Here is a 14916-nt window from a genome sequence, read left to right as displayed (position 1 = left end):
ACAGGTTGTTGGGTATGTATCCAGGGGGCAGGTTGTTGGGTGGGTATCCAGGGGGCAGGTTGTTAGGTGTGTATCCAGGGGGCAGGTTGTTGGGTGGGTATCCAGGGGGCAGGTTGTTGGGTGTGTATCCAGGGGGCAGGTTGTTGGGTTTGTATCCAGGGGGCAGGTTGTTGGGTGTGTATCCAGGGGGCAGGTTGTTGGGTTTGTATCCAGGGGGCAGGTTGTTGGGTTTGTATCCAGGGGGCAGGTTGTTGGGTGTGTATCCAGGGGGCAGGTTGTTGGGTGTGTATCCAGGGGGCAGGTTGTTAGGTATGTATCCAGGGGGCAGGTTGTTGGGTGTGTATCCAGGGGGCAGGTTGTTGGGTTTGTATCCAGGGGGCAGGTTGTTGGGTGTGTATCCAGGGGGCAGGTTGTTAGGTGTTTATCCAGGGGGCAGGTTGTTGGGTGTGTATCCAGGGGGCAGGTTGTTGGGTGTGTATCCAGGGGGCAGGTTGTTGGGTATGTATCCAGGGGGCAGGTTGTTGGGTGTGTATCCAGGGGGCAGGTTGTTGGGTGTGTATCCAGGGGGCAGGTTGTTGGGTGTGTATCCAGGGGGCAGGTTGTTGGGTGTGTATCTTCTGTAGTAACTGGGTCGAAGGAGGAAAGTATTGAAGGTGCTGGTAGACATGGTATGCTAGGTGGAGAGGTCCAATGGGGACTGGTGCCCTAAAGCAGGATAAGCTGTTTCATCATGAGCAACCAGAAGTGTTATATTGCAGCAACGTCGGTGTCTGACTTGTCATTGGCCAGGGACACAAACGGGAAGCCATCCTAAATAATGGGGTGTATATTATAAGTGAGTTCAGTTCCTATGAATCACATAATGTATCTATTTTATTGCCATCAGCTAATTTTGATGTGATAAAACTAGTTTTGTTGTAATGACTTCTAGACTACTCACCACTCCCGACTCTGCCTCACCTATACCTAATCCCTACCTACTCCACACAGGAGCCCGGTCATGGCCGTGTATGCACAGGATTTAATGCATGAGTCACCCAGATATAAAGGGCCGCCTCCCGCTGTGTGTACCTGTCTGTCCTCTCTTGTCATTTACCTGTCTGGCTTCATAAAACTTTTATTATGTTTGATGAAGCCATCTGTAATGGAAGCGCCTGCCCTTAATTACTGGTCAATGAGGCCAGTTCACCGAGAGGCCAGAGGTATTTTATAGAAGGTGTAAACACTAACTGGATGACATTTAGTTTGCCAAAGCACTATGTATCATAACCATTGCCCTTTTTTTTTTTTTATCTCTTGTTGCATCTCAGCACTGCTGATGTATGGCATTCCCCAGGGCAGGTTTCCTAATGGAGTATGCCTGTGTAATGTGTGTTGGCATGGGCGCTTGGGGGCAGATTTACTAAAATTGGCGTACACAGAATCTGGTGCAGCTGTGCATGCCAGCCAATCAGCTTCTAACTTCAGCTTGTCCAGTTAGGGCTCTTTCACACAGCCCGTCCATCGGATGGACTCCGTTTATCTCAGCGGGGGATCGATCCGCCGATCCCCGCTGAGCAGGAGGATGACAGCTGTTCTCCGCACTATGTGCGGAGACACAGCTGTCAGAGCCCCATACATCTCTATGGGGGAATCGGATGGGAACGGTCCGTCAGTCCGTTCTCATCCGATCCACTGGACGGATGGAAAATAGGGTTTCCATCCATCCAGATTTGACGGATCGGATCAGATGTCAGCGGACATGTCTTCGCTAGGGATGCATGGGGGCACCGTTCAGATCCGCCAAAAAAACTGTATTTTGCTGCCTATCTACAGTGCCTTGCGAAAGTATTCGGCCCCCTTGAACTTTTCAACCTTTTGCCACATTTCAGGCTTCAAACATAAAGATATAAAACTGTAATTTTTTGTGAAGAATCAACAACAAGTGGGACACAATCATGAAGTGGAACGAAATTTATTGGATATTTCAAACTTTTTTTAGCAAATAAAAAACTGAAAAATTGGGCGTGCAAAATTATTCAGCCCCCATAAGTTAATACTTTGTAGCGCCACCTTTTGCTGCGATTACAGCTGTAAGTCGCTTGTGGTATGTCTCTATCAGTTTTGCACATCGAGAGACTGAAATTTTTGCCCATTCCTCCTTGCAAAACAGCTCAAGCTCAGTGAGGTTGGATGGAGAGCGTTTGTGAACAGCAGTTTTCAGTTCTTTCCACAGATTCTCGATTGGATTCAGGTCTGGACTTTGACTTGGCCATTCTAACACCTGGATATGTTTATTTGTGAACCATTCCATTGTAGATTTTGCTTTTATGTTTTGGATCATTGTCTTGTTGGAAGACAAATCTCCGTCCCAGTCTCAGGTCTTTTGCAGACTCCATCAGGTTTTATCTATCTATCTATCTATCTATCTGTCTGTCTGTCTGTCTGTCTGTCTGTCTGTCTGTCTGTCTGTCTGTCTGTCTGTCTGTCTGTCTGTCTGTCTGTCTGTCTCTCTGTCTGTCTGTCTGTCTGTCTATCTATCTATCTATCTATCTATCTATCTATCTATCTATCTATCTATCTATCTATCTATCTATCTATCTATCTATCTATCTATCTATCTATCTATCTATCTACACAGGTCTTACATTGATATTCCTATTGTTAATATTTGTTCTCTGTATTATAGCTGAAGAAGGTTCTGGAATTACTTCAGGAAGCAGAAGCTGAGAAAGAAGAGTTGAAGCAGAGGTGCCAGGAGCTGGACCTCCAGGTGAGGTAGCATTCATATATAACGCTGGGCCTCCATGATTAAAATAACTGAAATCCAGTGAATAAAAGGGACGGCCAGTCAGCTTGGTGAATGAAATGGCTAGATGATGCTGGACGTCCTCCAGCCAGGAAATGAGGCGGGCTCCATCGGACTTGCTGCAGCTTCTAATGCACATTGTAAGAAGCTCACAGTGTGCAGTGAAATCAGAGTAAGCAGTTTCAGTCCAGGAGAGGAGTCGGTACAACTGTGCAAGACTGAAGGCAAGGCCGGAGGTCAGATTTAAGGCCCCATTGACACCTGTGCATGCACATGTATTTTTAAGTGCGCTTAACGCGATGCGCATTTGCACCGGTTTTCCTGTATGCAATAAACTGGATTCTACAGTATGACTGCCTGCACTGTGCATTGAAAGAGCAAGAGCACACAACTGTATGTGCCTTACTTCCATTTATTTCTGTGGTCACTGTAGTGTGCATAGGAACTATCTTCCAAAAACAAAAGAAAGTACTTACTGATGCTCGCGGCTCAGAAACTAAAACATATTTTTAGAGAAGTATGGGAATAAAAAAAAACAGCCCTGTATATTTACCTAGATGGCTGCAGTATCAATCCAGTACTACAGCTCTCCCCGCAAGCTCTAAGACAGCTGATCGCTCAGCTCTAGGTCTTCAGTGAGCAGTGACTGTCAGTCACCGGCTCTGTGCTCTGCCCCTCCAGTGCTCACTGGAACGCTGGGCTGTGGAGGGGGCGGGAGCGGCTGTCTAAGGTAGGTCATAGACCAGAAGGATTTGCCCCCTTAATGACCAGGCCATATTTTGCGAATCGGCACTGTGTTACCTTAACGGACAATTGCGCTTTACCCAAATAAAATTGATGTCCTTTTTTTCCCACAGATAGAGCTTTCTTTTGGTGGTATTTGATCACCTGTGCGATTTTTATTTTTTTCGCTATAAACAAAAAAAAAGCAACAATTTTATAAAAAGATTTTATAAAAAAATATATATATATATATTTTTCACATTCTGCTAAATGGCATTAAAAAAAAATAATTTAAAAATCCAAATTTTTTAACATTTTAGGCCAATTTGTTTTCTGCTACATATTTTTGGTAAAAAAAAAAAAAAATCACAATAAGCGTATTTTGATTGGTTTGCACAAAAGTTATCACATCTACAAACTAGGGGAAAGATTTATGTCATTTTTATTATTTTTTTTTTTTTTACTAGTAATGGTGGCAATCTGCGATTTTTTGCAGCACTGCGACATTGCGGCGGACAGATTGGACCCCTGACTGACATTTTTGACACTTTTGGGGGGGACCAGTGACATTACTACAGTAATCAGTGCTAAAAATATGCACTGTTACTGTAATAATGACACTGGCAGGGAAGGGGTTAACCATGCGGGTGATCAAAGGGTTAAATATGTAAGCCTAAGGGAGTGATTCTAACTGTGGGCGTGGCTTCTGAAATGACCATAGAGACCTGTGATCCTATATAGAAGGATCACAGGCGCTCTGTGATCATTCCAGGAAGAAGAATGGTCAGCTGTGTTTACAACATGATAAAGGAAAAGGAATTGGCAGCACTCCGGGTTGAGTCAAAATCCAGATTTATTGACTGGACATCCAAATAATGACAATCGTGACAAGGTAGACGCGTTTCACACACTGACTGTGTGCTTAATCCTTAATAAATTACACCACCTTGAGCAGTGAGTCCTTGTCTGTTCAATTGTGTTTACAACAGCCGACCGTCCTTCTCTCTCAGCGGGGAAAGATCGCGGGTGTCAGGCGGCAATCGGAGCTGCCTGACACAAGCATCGACTTCCCCGCTGCCAAGTGGGGGCGGGAGCGTGCCGCCCGTGCTCCCGCGCGCGACCGAAGTACCACTACGTCTGTTTGCACAGGAGAGCCACCCTGCCGCAGGAAATATGCGGCGGATGGTCGGAAAGTATGAGAATCCTTTCTTTTCTCCAATTTTACTTGCCTAGCTGGATGCAGCATCGGTCTGATGCTACATCTGTGCCCCTCCGGCTCTGACTTAGAACCGAGCGATCTAACACCCCCAATCGCTCGGTTCTCACGTTTCCCTAATCAGAGGACTGCTGACTGTCAGTCACTGGCTCTCTGCACCCCCCCCCCCCCCCCACGCGCTCACTGGGGCGCTAGGCTGTGGAGAGGGCGGGAGCAGCCGGCTTAGGCTCTCAACGGCTTGCTGGGAGGCTGAGACGGGCATTGGTGGAGGCATGTAGGCAGATCCCAACTTCACTGTCGCCATCTTACCTAAACTTGGACCGGCTCTGTGATGTCAGCAGACAGCGGACTTCAGCCGCTGTCTGCTAAAAACGGGTCAAAGGAGTGCAGAACGATCTGCACTACTGAGATCCACAGGGGAAGTACAGCCAAAAGAGATCTGGCTGTCCTTCTTTAAATCCCAACTCATTGGTACTGTGCTGGCTTTATAGTGCACAATGGGGGTCTGATGCTGATGTGCCGCTACCTGGCAGTGGGGGAAGACATGCACGGTCAGTGAGCCTTGAGCTGCCCGGCCTCTCTTTTTCACAATCAGTGTGTACACTGTACTCATTGCATATATTAAGATAATGTAGTTGTTTGAGTGTCCGGTTAATGAGTAACGTTGGTATCAGACTCGATGGTCACATTGGCCAATACTGCTGGCCTCGCTCCCACACCTTGTGCCAGATCAATCGCTTTGTATTTGCTGCCCTTGACATGTGGCTCTGTCCATTGCTGCAGCTTTTATAAGATTACCCCTTACATAAAGCTGCTCAGAGTTATACAACTGACCTTCTCATCAACCCGAATCTGAGATCAAAGACCCGGCGTTCAAAGTGCGGCTTTACCTTCCATTTAATTAGCTGCTTCCCCCCGAATGAACTACATGTTCAACCTCTCCCGCAGCCCCGTTTAGAGGACGGAAGAACAAAACCCCCCCCCCCCAAAATTGCCACAAAGGAGCAAAAAAATTAATTTCGACCTCCCCTCCCCTTTTTCGCTTTCCCCTCTCTTCCCATCCAAAGGCATTGAGATCCTTTCCCTAGATCAGGATATTTCTCCATTCAAGTAGATGTCAACCCAAACCCTAAAATCTGATAAAAGCGTTTAACCACTTCAATAACGGACATTTTTACCCCCCTTCCTGCCCAGGCCATTTTTCAACTTTCAACACTGTCACAGGTTGCGCAGTCCTGCAGCATTGTACCCATATTAACTTTTTTCATTTTTTCCACACAAATAGAGCTTTCTTTTGATGGTATTTCATTACTGCTGGGCTTTTTCTTTTTTTTCTAAACAAAAAAAATCAAACATTTTGAAAAAAATATATGTTTTTCTTTGCTTCTGTTATAAAATTTTGCAAATAAGTAATTTTTCTTCTTCACTGATGTGCATTGATGAGGCTGCATTGATATACACTGATGAGGCTGCACTGATGTGCACTGAGGAGGCTGCACTGGTTTGCACTGAGGAGGCTGCACTGGTTTGCACTGATGAGGCTGCACTGGTTTGCACTGATGAGGCTGCACTGGTTTGCACTGATGAGACTGCACTGATGAGGCTGCCCTGGTTTTCACTGATGAGGCTGCACTGGTTTTCACTGACGAGGCTGCACTGGTTTTCACTGACGAGGCTGCACTGGTTTGCACTTATGAGGCTGCACTGGTTTGCACTTATGAGGCTGCACTGATGTACACTGATGAGGCTGCACTGGTTTGCACTGATGTACACTGATGAGGCTGCACTGGTTTGCACTGATGTGCACTGATGATGCGGCACTGATGAGCTGCCATGATAGGCACCAATGAGGAGGCACTGATAAGCCTGCACTGATGAGGAGGCACTAATGTGCACTGATAGGCGGCACTCGGCACACTGATAAGCTGCACTGATTGGAACTGATGAGGCTGCACTGATCATCAGTGTAAATGTGCCCTGTTAGACTGCGTGAGGAAAGGAATGCCGATAACCGGCAAGTTTGTTTACATGTGATCAGCTGTGATTGGACACAGCTGATCACATGGTAAAGAGCCACTGTGATTGATCCTTTAGCTTAATCTGTGATCAGCTTTGTCTAAAGGACAATGCGCGCCCCAGGAGGCCCGTGGGAGGCGTGTTTTAGGAGGATGTCCATGGATGCAGTATTCGGTGGTTAAAAAAAACAAAATTTCAATGATGGCGCCATGAAAGTATTGTTCAGGCACTTCCTGTTATGTGGTGAAAACAATTCCCCATAGGACAGCTCTGGTTGGCTGAAAGCGATCATATGAAGTGAGTGAGTTCTCCTTCATACCAGGTATATTCTTTGGCTTGCAGCGGCTGAACATAGAGATATGAGATCAAAGAAAAGAAGAGTATGTACTGGAAAGGGGTGGGGATTAAAAGAAATCTATTGATTTGCCCTGAATAGACAAAGCACAGGTGCAATGCTGTAAAATCACAGTGCAGAAGTGCACCAAACATTGAGGTTGAATTACTAAAACTGGAGAGTGCTAAATCCGGGGCAGCTTTGCATAGAAACCAATCAGCTTCCAGGTTTTATTGTCAAAGCTTAACTAAACAAGCTGAAGTTAGAATCTGATTGGCTCCCATGCACAGCTGCACCAGATTTTGAACTCTCCAGTTTAAGTAAATCAATCCCAATGTGTTGTGATGCCGTTCATATTGAATGGCAAGTTGGTGCGCCGAACACAACGTACTTGGTTGTAACTCAACACAATGAACAGATATTTTCTCTTGAGTTAAAAAAAAAATGTTGTAAGTCCAGTTTTAAGCGAGTTTCGGAGCTTTGGCATCTCATTCAAAATAAATTGCTGCTTTAAGTTGACTTCTATATTTAGCCTTCCCTGGTTTCTCCATCCCCAATTTTTAACATACTTATGACATTTTTGAAATTCATAACTTTCATTCCATACCCCATTTTAGATCCAGTGATGTCATCGCTAGGTCTCTGTGCTTCTCTATGCAATGCAAGGCTGGTGGGAGGGGTCAGCAGGGTGTTGTACATTGCCTTCTTGAAAATGTCACAACACCCCTGCCTCAGTATATAAGCAGTGGGGTGACTCTTGTGAGGAGTTCTACAAATACTAAAATGCCTTGAAGCGGGGATGTCTGTCCTGGAGCAGCAGTCTCCAAACTTTCTAAACAAAGGGCCTATTGCTGTCCTCCAAACAAGGGGCCGGACTGTGGCCAGTGAGAGTAAAAAAAAAAAAACCCTTGGGCTTTGTGGTTAGTGGTAGTAAAAAAAAATATGACATGGCACCTGTAGTCAGTAGGAGGAGAAATAATGCCCCATCATTGGTATCAGTGGGAGTAATAGTGACCCATCATTGGTGTCAGTGGGAGGAATAGTGCCTCATCATTGGTGTCAGTGGGAGGAATAGTGCCCCATCATTGGTATCAGTTGGAGGAATAGTGCCCCATCATTGGCATCAGTTGGAGGAATAGTGCCCCATCATTGGCATCAGTTGGAGGAATAGTGTCCCATCATTGGTGTCAGTGGGAGGAAAAGTGCCTCATCATTGGTGTCAGTGGGAGGAATAGTGCCTCATCATCGGTGTCAGTGGGAGGAATAGCGCCCCATCATTGGTGTCAGTGGGAGGAATAGTGCCCCATCATTGGTGTCAGTGGGAGGAATAGCGCCCCATCATTGGTATCCGTTGTAGGAATGGTGCCCCATCATTGGTGTCAGTGGGATGAATAGTGCCCCATCATTGGTGTCAGTGGGATGAATAGTGCCCCATCATTGGTGTCAGTGGGATGAATACTGCTCTATCATTGGTGTCTGTAGAAGGAATCATTTCTTGCATCAGTGAGAGGAATAGTGCCCGAAGAAAAAGGCAAGCAAAGGGCCACATACAGCAAGCAAGGGGCCCCATATGGCCCGCTGGCCGCAGGTTAGAGTCCACTGATTTAGAGGGATGGGTGTTCCTAGGAAGGCTGTATTTGCATGTAGACCACCCTAGGTAATGCCACATGTGATGCTGAGCCTCCATGATTAAAAGAACTGGAATCCAATGAATAAAAGGGGTGGGCCAGGGACAGTCAGGCTGGGAATGAAAGGGATAGATTATTCTGGACCTCCCCCAGCCAGGAAATGAGGCGGGCGCTATCTGACTTGCTGCAGCTTCTAGTGTATATTGTGAGAAGCTCACAGTGTGCAGTGAAATCAGAAGAAGCCATTTTAGTCCAGGAGAGGAGCCGCTACAATTATGCAGGACTGAAGGGAAGGCTGGAGTTCAGCTTTAATGCAATTTGTTTTAAACATGTTTGTTACCCCAATACACACGTGTGAACAGATCCTAAGGCAGTGAATAACATAGAGGAGCAGCTCCCAGTTAGCATTTTTACATTACCATTGATAGATGCTATAAATCATTATCATGGTAGATAGCTAGTTTATATTTTAGGTTTAGTACTTTGCACATTGGAAAATCATCTCCCCGGCCTGTACAGCGCTATCGGGGTGTTGTATCTGCAGAATGTTGCATGTCCGCCCAGAACTCTCATGCACGCCTATTCTGCATGTCCTCTTGGCTTCAGGTACAATGCTATTTTAGGAGCTTCCTAAGCAAACAGATAAAGATATAATTTCAGCACATCTTTGTTTGGTCACGTCCTCGTTACCAAATCTTCCAAATCAAACAGTTGCGTCCTGTCCATAATACTTGTTTTATTTTATTTTATTTGCACTAACATTTACAAATTAGGTGAAGCGGTCTGGAGGGAGGTCTACCCTGTGCGGCGGAGGGAGGTCTACCCTGTGCGGCGGGGGGGGGGGGGGGAGGTCTACCCTGGGCGGGGGGTCTACCCTGGGCGGGGGGTGGTCTACCCCTTTCTTCTTGGTCCAAGTAGTTCTGATACAAAGATTTATTATCAGCTCTAATTGGACTGAGAAGGTGGGGTAGACACCCCCAGGAAACTTGTCCTGATAATGTAGCTCTTAGTGCATATAAGAATAAAGTATCACAGACAGTATTATTGCGTTCACCTTAGGAAAAGGGGCAGTATTGCAAGGACATTGAGGTCCACATATTCAACATGGAGGACAACTGGTTCGCAAGGGTCGTGAAATATGCCATCTACATCAAATTGGAACGATTATCCTTGAACGGGGGTGGGGGTCTTGGACACCATTTTCCATTATCTTCCACAATTAATGTAATTCTATCATCTCTACACTGGAGATTTGAAACTAGTTCATACCTTCATCCATGTGACTTGAAGGATTAATACCTATGCAAACACTTGGATGAGATTATATGACTAGAACAAGATGGTTCCACAAGTTAGGAGGTAAGAGACATGGGCTGCTGGAGAGGGGAGGTAGGGGAAATGAGTTGCTGGAGAGGGGAGGTAGGAGATATGGGCTGCTGAGTGGAGAGATAGGGGGACATAAGTTGCTGGAGAGGGGAGGTAGGGGACATTGGTTGCTGGAGAGGGGAGGTAGGGGACAGGGGCTGCTGGAGAGGGGAGGTAGGGGACATTGGTTGCTGGAGAGGGGAGGTAGGGGACAGGGGCTGCTGGAGAGGGGAGGTAGGGGACAGGGGTTGCTGGAGAGGGGAGGTAGGGGACAGGGGCTGCTGGAGAGGGGAGGTAGGGGACATTGGTTGCTGGAGAGGGGAGGTAGGGGACAGGGGCTGCTGGAGAGGGGAGGTAGGGGACAGGGGTTGCTGGAGAGGGGAGGTAGGGGACAGGGGCTGCTGGAGAGGGGAGGTAGGGGACAGGGGCTGCTGGAGAGGGGAGGTAGGGGACATGGGTTGCTGGAGAGGGGAAAGTAGAAGACACAGACCACTTCAGGGGAGAGGTGTGAGATACAAGGGCCACTGAGTATGGTAGGTAGGAGACATGGACTGCTGGATGAGGGAGGTAGGAGACATGGACTGCTGGAGAGGGGAGGTAGGAGACATGAAATACACACATTCAGCTCTGTATTTATTGATATACCATTAAATCTATACATTTATAAAACAAGAAGTGTAAGTACCTGAAAGTGACACGGTATCAGACTCTGGCAGTCCCTGTGCTGCAGGACTCATACTAGGTGAGGTACAAACCTGATTCCAAAAAAGTTGGTACACTGTACAAATTGTGAATAAAAACAGAATGCAATGATGTGGAAGTTTCAAATTTCAACATTTTATTCAGCATACAACATAGATGGCATAACAAATGTTTAAACTGAGAAAATGTATAATTTTAAGGGAAAAATAAGTTGATTTTAAATTTCATGGCATCAACACATCTCAAAAAAGTTGGGACAAGGCCATGTTTACCACTGTGTGGCCTCCCCTCTTCATTTTATAACAGTCTGAAAATGTCTGGGGACTGAGGAGAGAAGTTGCTGAAGTTTAGGAATAGGAATGTTGTCCCATTCTTGTCTAATCCAGGCTTCTAGTTCCTCAACTGTCTTAGGTCTTCTTTGTTGCATCTTCCTCTTTGATGCGCCAAATGTTTTCTATGGGTGAAAGATCTGGACTGCAGGCTGGCCATTTCAGTACCCGGATCCTTCTTCTACGCAGCCATGATGTTGTAATTGATGCAGTATGTGGTCTGGCATTGTCATGTTGGAAAATGCAAGGTCTTCCCTGAAAGAGACGATGTCTGGATGGGAGCGTATGTTGTTCTAGAACTTGGATATACCTTTCAGTATTGATGGTGCCTTTCCAGATGTGTAAGCTGCCCATGCCACACGCACTCATGCAACCCCATACCATCAGAGATGAAGGCTTCTGAACTGAGCGCTGAGAACAACTTAGGTTGTCCTTGTCCTCTTTAGTCCAGATGACATGGCGTCCCAGTTTTCCACAAAGAACTTCAAATTTTGATTCATCTGACTACAGAACAGTTTTCCACTTTGCCACAGACCATTATAAATGAGCCTTGGCCCAGAGAAAACGCCTTCGCTTCTGGGTCATGTTTAGATTTGGCTTCTTTTTTGGCCTATAGAGTTTTAGCCGGCAATGGCGAATGGCACGGTAGATTGTGTTCACCGACAATGTTTTCTGGAAGTATTCCTGAGCCCATGTTGTGATTTCCATTACAGTAGTATTCCTGTATGTGATGCAGTGCAGTCTAAGGGCCCGAAGATCACCGCCATCCAGTATGGTTTTCCGGCCTTGACCCTTACGCACAGAGATTGTTCCAGATTCTCTGAATCTTTGGATGATATTATGCACTGTAGATGATGAGAACTTCAAACTCTTTTTGATATTGCTCCACTTTATTTCGCCGCAGCATTGGGGGAATTGGTGATCCTCTGCCCATCTTGACTTCTGAGGGACACTGCCACTCTGAGAGGCTCTTTTTATGCCCAATCATGTTGCCAATTGACCGAATAAGTTTGAAATTGGTCCTCCAGCTGTTCCTTATATGTACATTTAACTTTTCTGGCCTCTTTTTGCTACCTGTCCCAATTTTTTTTGGAATCTGTAGCTATCATGAAATCCAAAATGAGCCAATATTTGGCATGGCATTTCAAAATGTCTCACTTTCAACATTTGATATGTTATCTATATTATATTGTGAATAAAATATAAGTTTAGGAGATTTGTAAATTAGTCCATTCCTTTTTTACTCACAATTTGTACAGTGTCCCAACTTTTTTGGAACTGGGTTTGTAGAAGAAGCACAATGATGCAATCAGCTGCAGTGATCATATAGCATGGTTCCTGCTAATAGGAGAGAGCAGAGTTTCATAGGGATGAGCTCAATAATCTGCTGCTTCTCCTTTCACAGTCCAGTCACAGACTGGGGACAGGACAAGACCTGCAAAGGGAACTTAACTGCAGTAGAGAAAATTCCAGTCTCCTTTCCTACCACACAAGCCTTTGCTGTGTGGCAGAGCGGTGTAATCTGGAACTGGGTGGACAGAAATAAAAATCTTTTGGCAGGTGCATGCAGGTCAGCTGTAAACCTGAATAAAATCTTTTTTTTGGACAATAAATAGAATATGGTGCATTCAGAAGAACAAGTTTTAATGAATGTCATTTCTTTATTGTTGCTAAGTTTTAATAGAAGGAGAGAGCAGAGTGACTGGCAGATGAGCCCATCACTGTGCTGCTTCTTTCAATGTCCAATCACAGGCTGGGTGTGGAAATTGGTTTAAAGCGGAGTTCCGGGCACAAAAACGATATTTTTTTTTTGTGCCCCTCCGCTAGGTAGACCTGACCTGAAAAGGAATTGGATAGTTATTTTTTTTTTTTTTTTTGTTCACTCACCTTTTAATTGAAGATCGTAAATACTCACCTCACAGTACTTCCTCCCTCGGAGCCGCGGCTCACCCCGTCACTTCCTGTCTCGCTATGATTCCTGGGAGCTAAACGTCATAGCTCCCAGGAATCAATGCGACGGCACCGGCCCCGCTCCTCATTTCCGGGCGACGCCGCATTCCCCTGCTAAACAGCTTCTGGGCATGCCCAGAAGCTGTTTAGGAATGCGGCGCCGCACCGGAAGTGACGAGAGGGGCCGGTGCAGGCGCATTCTGGGACAAGAAGACGCGGAAGAAGACACAGAAGAGGATCGCGCCGGCTTCAGCTGCCCACAAGAGAGATGGAAATGCTGTGGAAGAAATTTTATAAGTAAGTATTTCTTCTAAAAGGTAAGTGCGAACCGGGACAGATCAGAGGCTAGCCATTGTGGAATGTGCTAGCCCTGACTGTCCCGGGGGTATGCTTATTGAAAATTGACTTCTGTGCCCGGAACTCCGCTTTAATTATGCTGGCTGACAGTCAATCCAGAGGACATCTAGTGGCAGGAGATAGGTACTGAAAGGGACAGCCTGGAATTAAATGAGTGTTTTGCCTTAATGCTGCCCTGTGCACTGGAATCTGATTGGTGATTTAGCTTCAGGAGAGGGAATTACACAACAAAGACTTCAGGCAGTACAATCCCAGTAATCCTGTGAGATGCTCTCCGAACTCTGGCTGTAGCGGTATAGAAAACGTTGATTCAGATAAATCTAGCAGAATCCCTACTTTAGCACAGTTGTAGTGTTTGCTGGATAGCATTAGAAGCTCACTGATTGCTTTCATTTTGCTGCCCAGTTCCTGAATGTTACATGTTCCGAGACTGCTCAGAATTATTCTATTTAAATTTGCTGTAACACAGCCAAGGTTACTCAGCATTTCACTCTTTCTAAATACCCGACAATGGGCCACCTTGTATCCTGGAGTGCTGTGTGAACATCAATGGGGTATCCTAAAAAAATATTTAATCATTTGACAATTTTGAGCTCCTGAATTCCCTTTTTATTTGACAATTACAATACAAAAGTTTTCTCCATGTACAGTATAGTACAGATAATTCATCAGTTGTCTCCTTCACCAGGTGGCTGCCCTTCAAGAGGAGAGAAACAGCTTATTGGCTGAAAACGAGGTGCAGAATGAAAGGATAAACCAATTAGACTCCTTCGAGGAACCTACCAATATGGCAGCTAAAAAGTATTTTCAGACCCAGCTGGAGCAGCTGCAAGAAGAAAATTACAGGTACGGAAAAGTGTAAGGATGTGGTCCATACTCACCTGAGCCTCCAAGCCACCAGAATGTCTTCACACTGAGAAGTTAGATACCAGGAGTACTGCAACCCCGGTGACCAGTCTTGGCACGCAGTACTTTGAAAAGAACGTGATTAGTACCAATGCATTCTTCATATAAATTTTAAAAAAATCACTCTAGGGGCTGAAAATATGTAGACCTCCCTTCAAATGACATGAATTGTAATGCTAATTGTGAGTCAGATCTTCTCATCCAACATTGGTACCCAACCTCACAAATGCTCGGTTGCCTAACTGGGTACAAATTCCCACAGACCTAATTGAGTTCCAATGAAGGGTACTGATAATACTTCAGTATACAAAGACGTTTTAGACAATTTTGCTCTTCCAACCTTGTGATAGGTTTGGTGAAGACCCTTTTCTGTCCCATCACGACTGTGCCCTGTGCACAATGCCAGCTCCATGAAGACATCGTTTGATGAGGTTGATGTGGAGAAACTTAAAGCGGAGTTCCACCTAAAACCAAAAAAAATACATAAAAATACCCCCGGGACACTCAGGGCTAGTGCATTCCACAATGGCTAGCCTCTGATCTGTCCCGGTTCGCACTTACCTGTAAGAAGAAATACTTACCTTGAAAATGTATTGTCCAGC

General features: G+C 45.6%; 1 protein-coding gene across 1 annotated transcript in view; it reads left to right on the top strand.

The window, feature by feature from the left end:
• Positions 1 to 14916, top strand: part of HOOK1 (hook microtubule tethering protein 1) — a 143954-nt gene that overhangs the window by 87908 nt on the left and 41130 nt on the right. Inside the window, exons 8-9 of the mRNA XM_082264802.1 lie at positions 2669 to 2752; positions 14097 to 14254. Of these exons, the coding sequence (XP_082120928.1) occupies positions 2669 to 2752; positions 14097 to 14254 (242 nt within the window). The remainder of the gene's footprint in view (positions 1 to 2668; positions 2753 to 14096; positions 14255 to 14916) is intronic.

This window comes from Pelophylax lessonae (assembly GCF_965119305.1).
Source record: "Pelophylax lessonae genome assembly, chromosome: 8".
Classification (NCBI taxonomy): Eukaryota; Metazoa; Chordata; class Amphibia; order Anura; family Ranidae; genus Pelophylax; species Pelophylax lessonae.
Note: the sequence above shows the minus strand (reverse complement) of the source record. Positions and strands in the feature narration are given on the sequence as shown.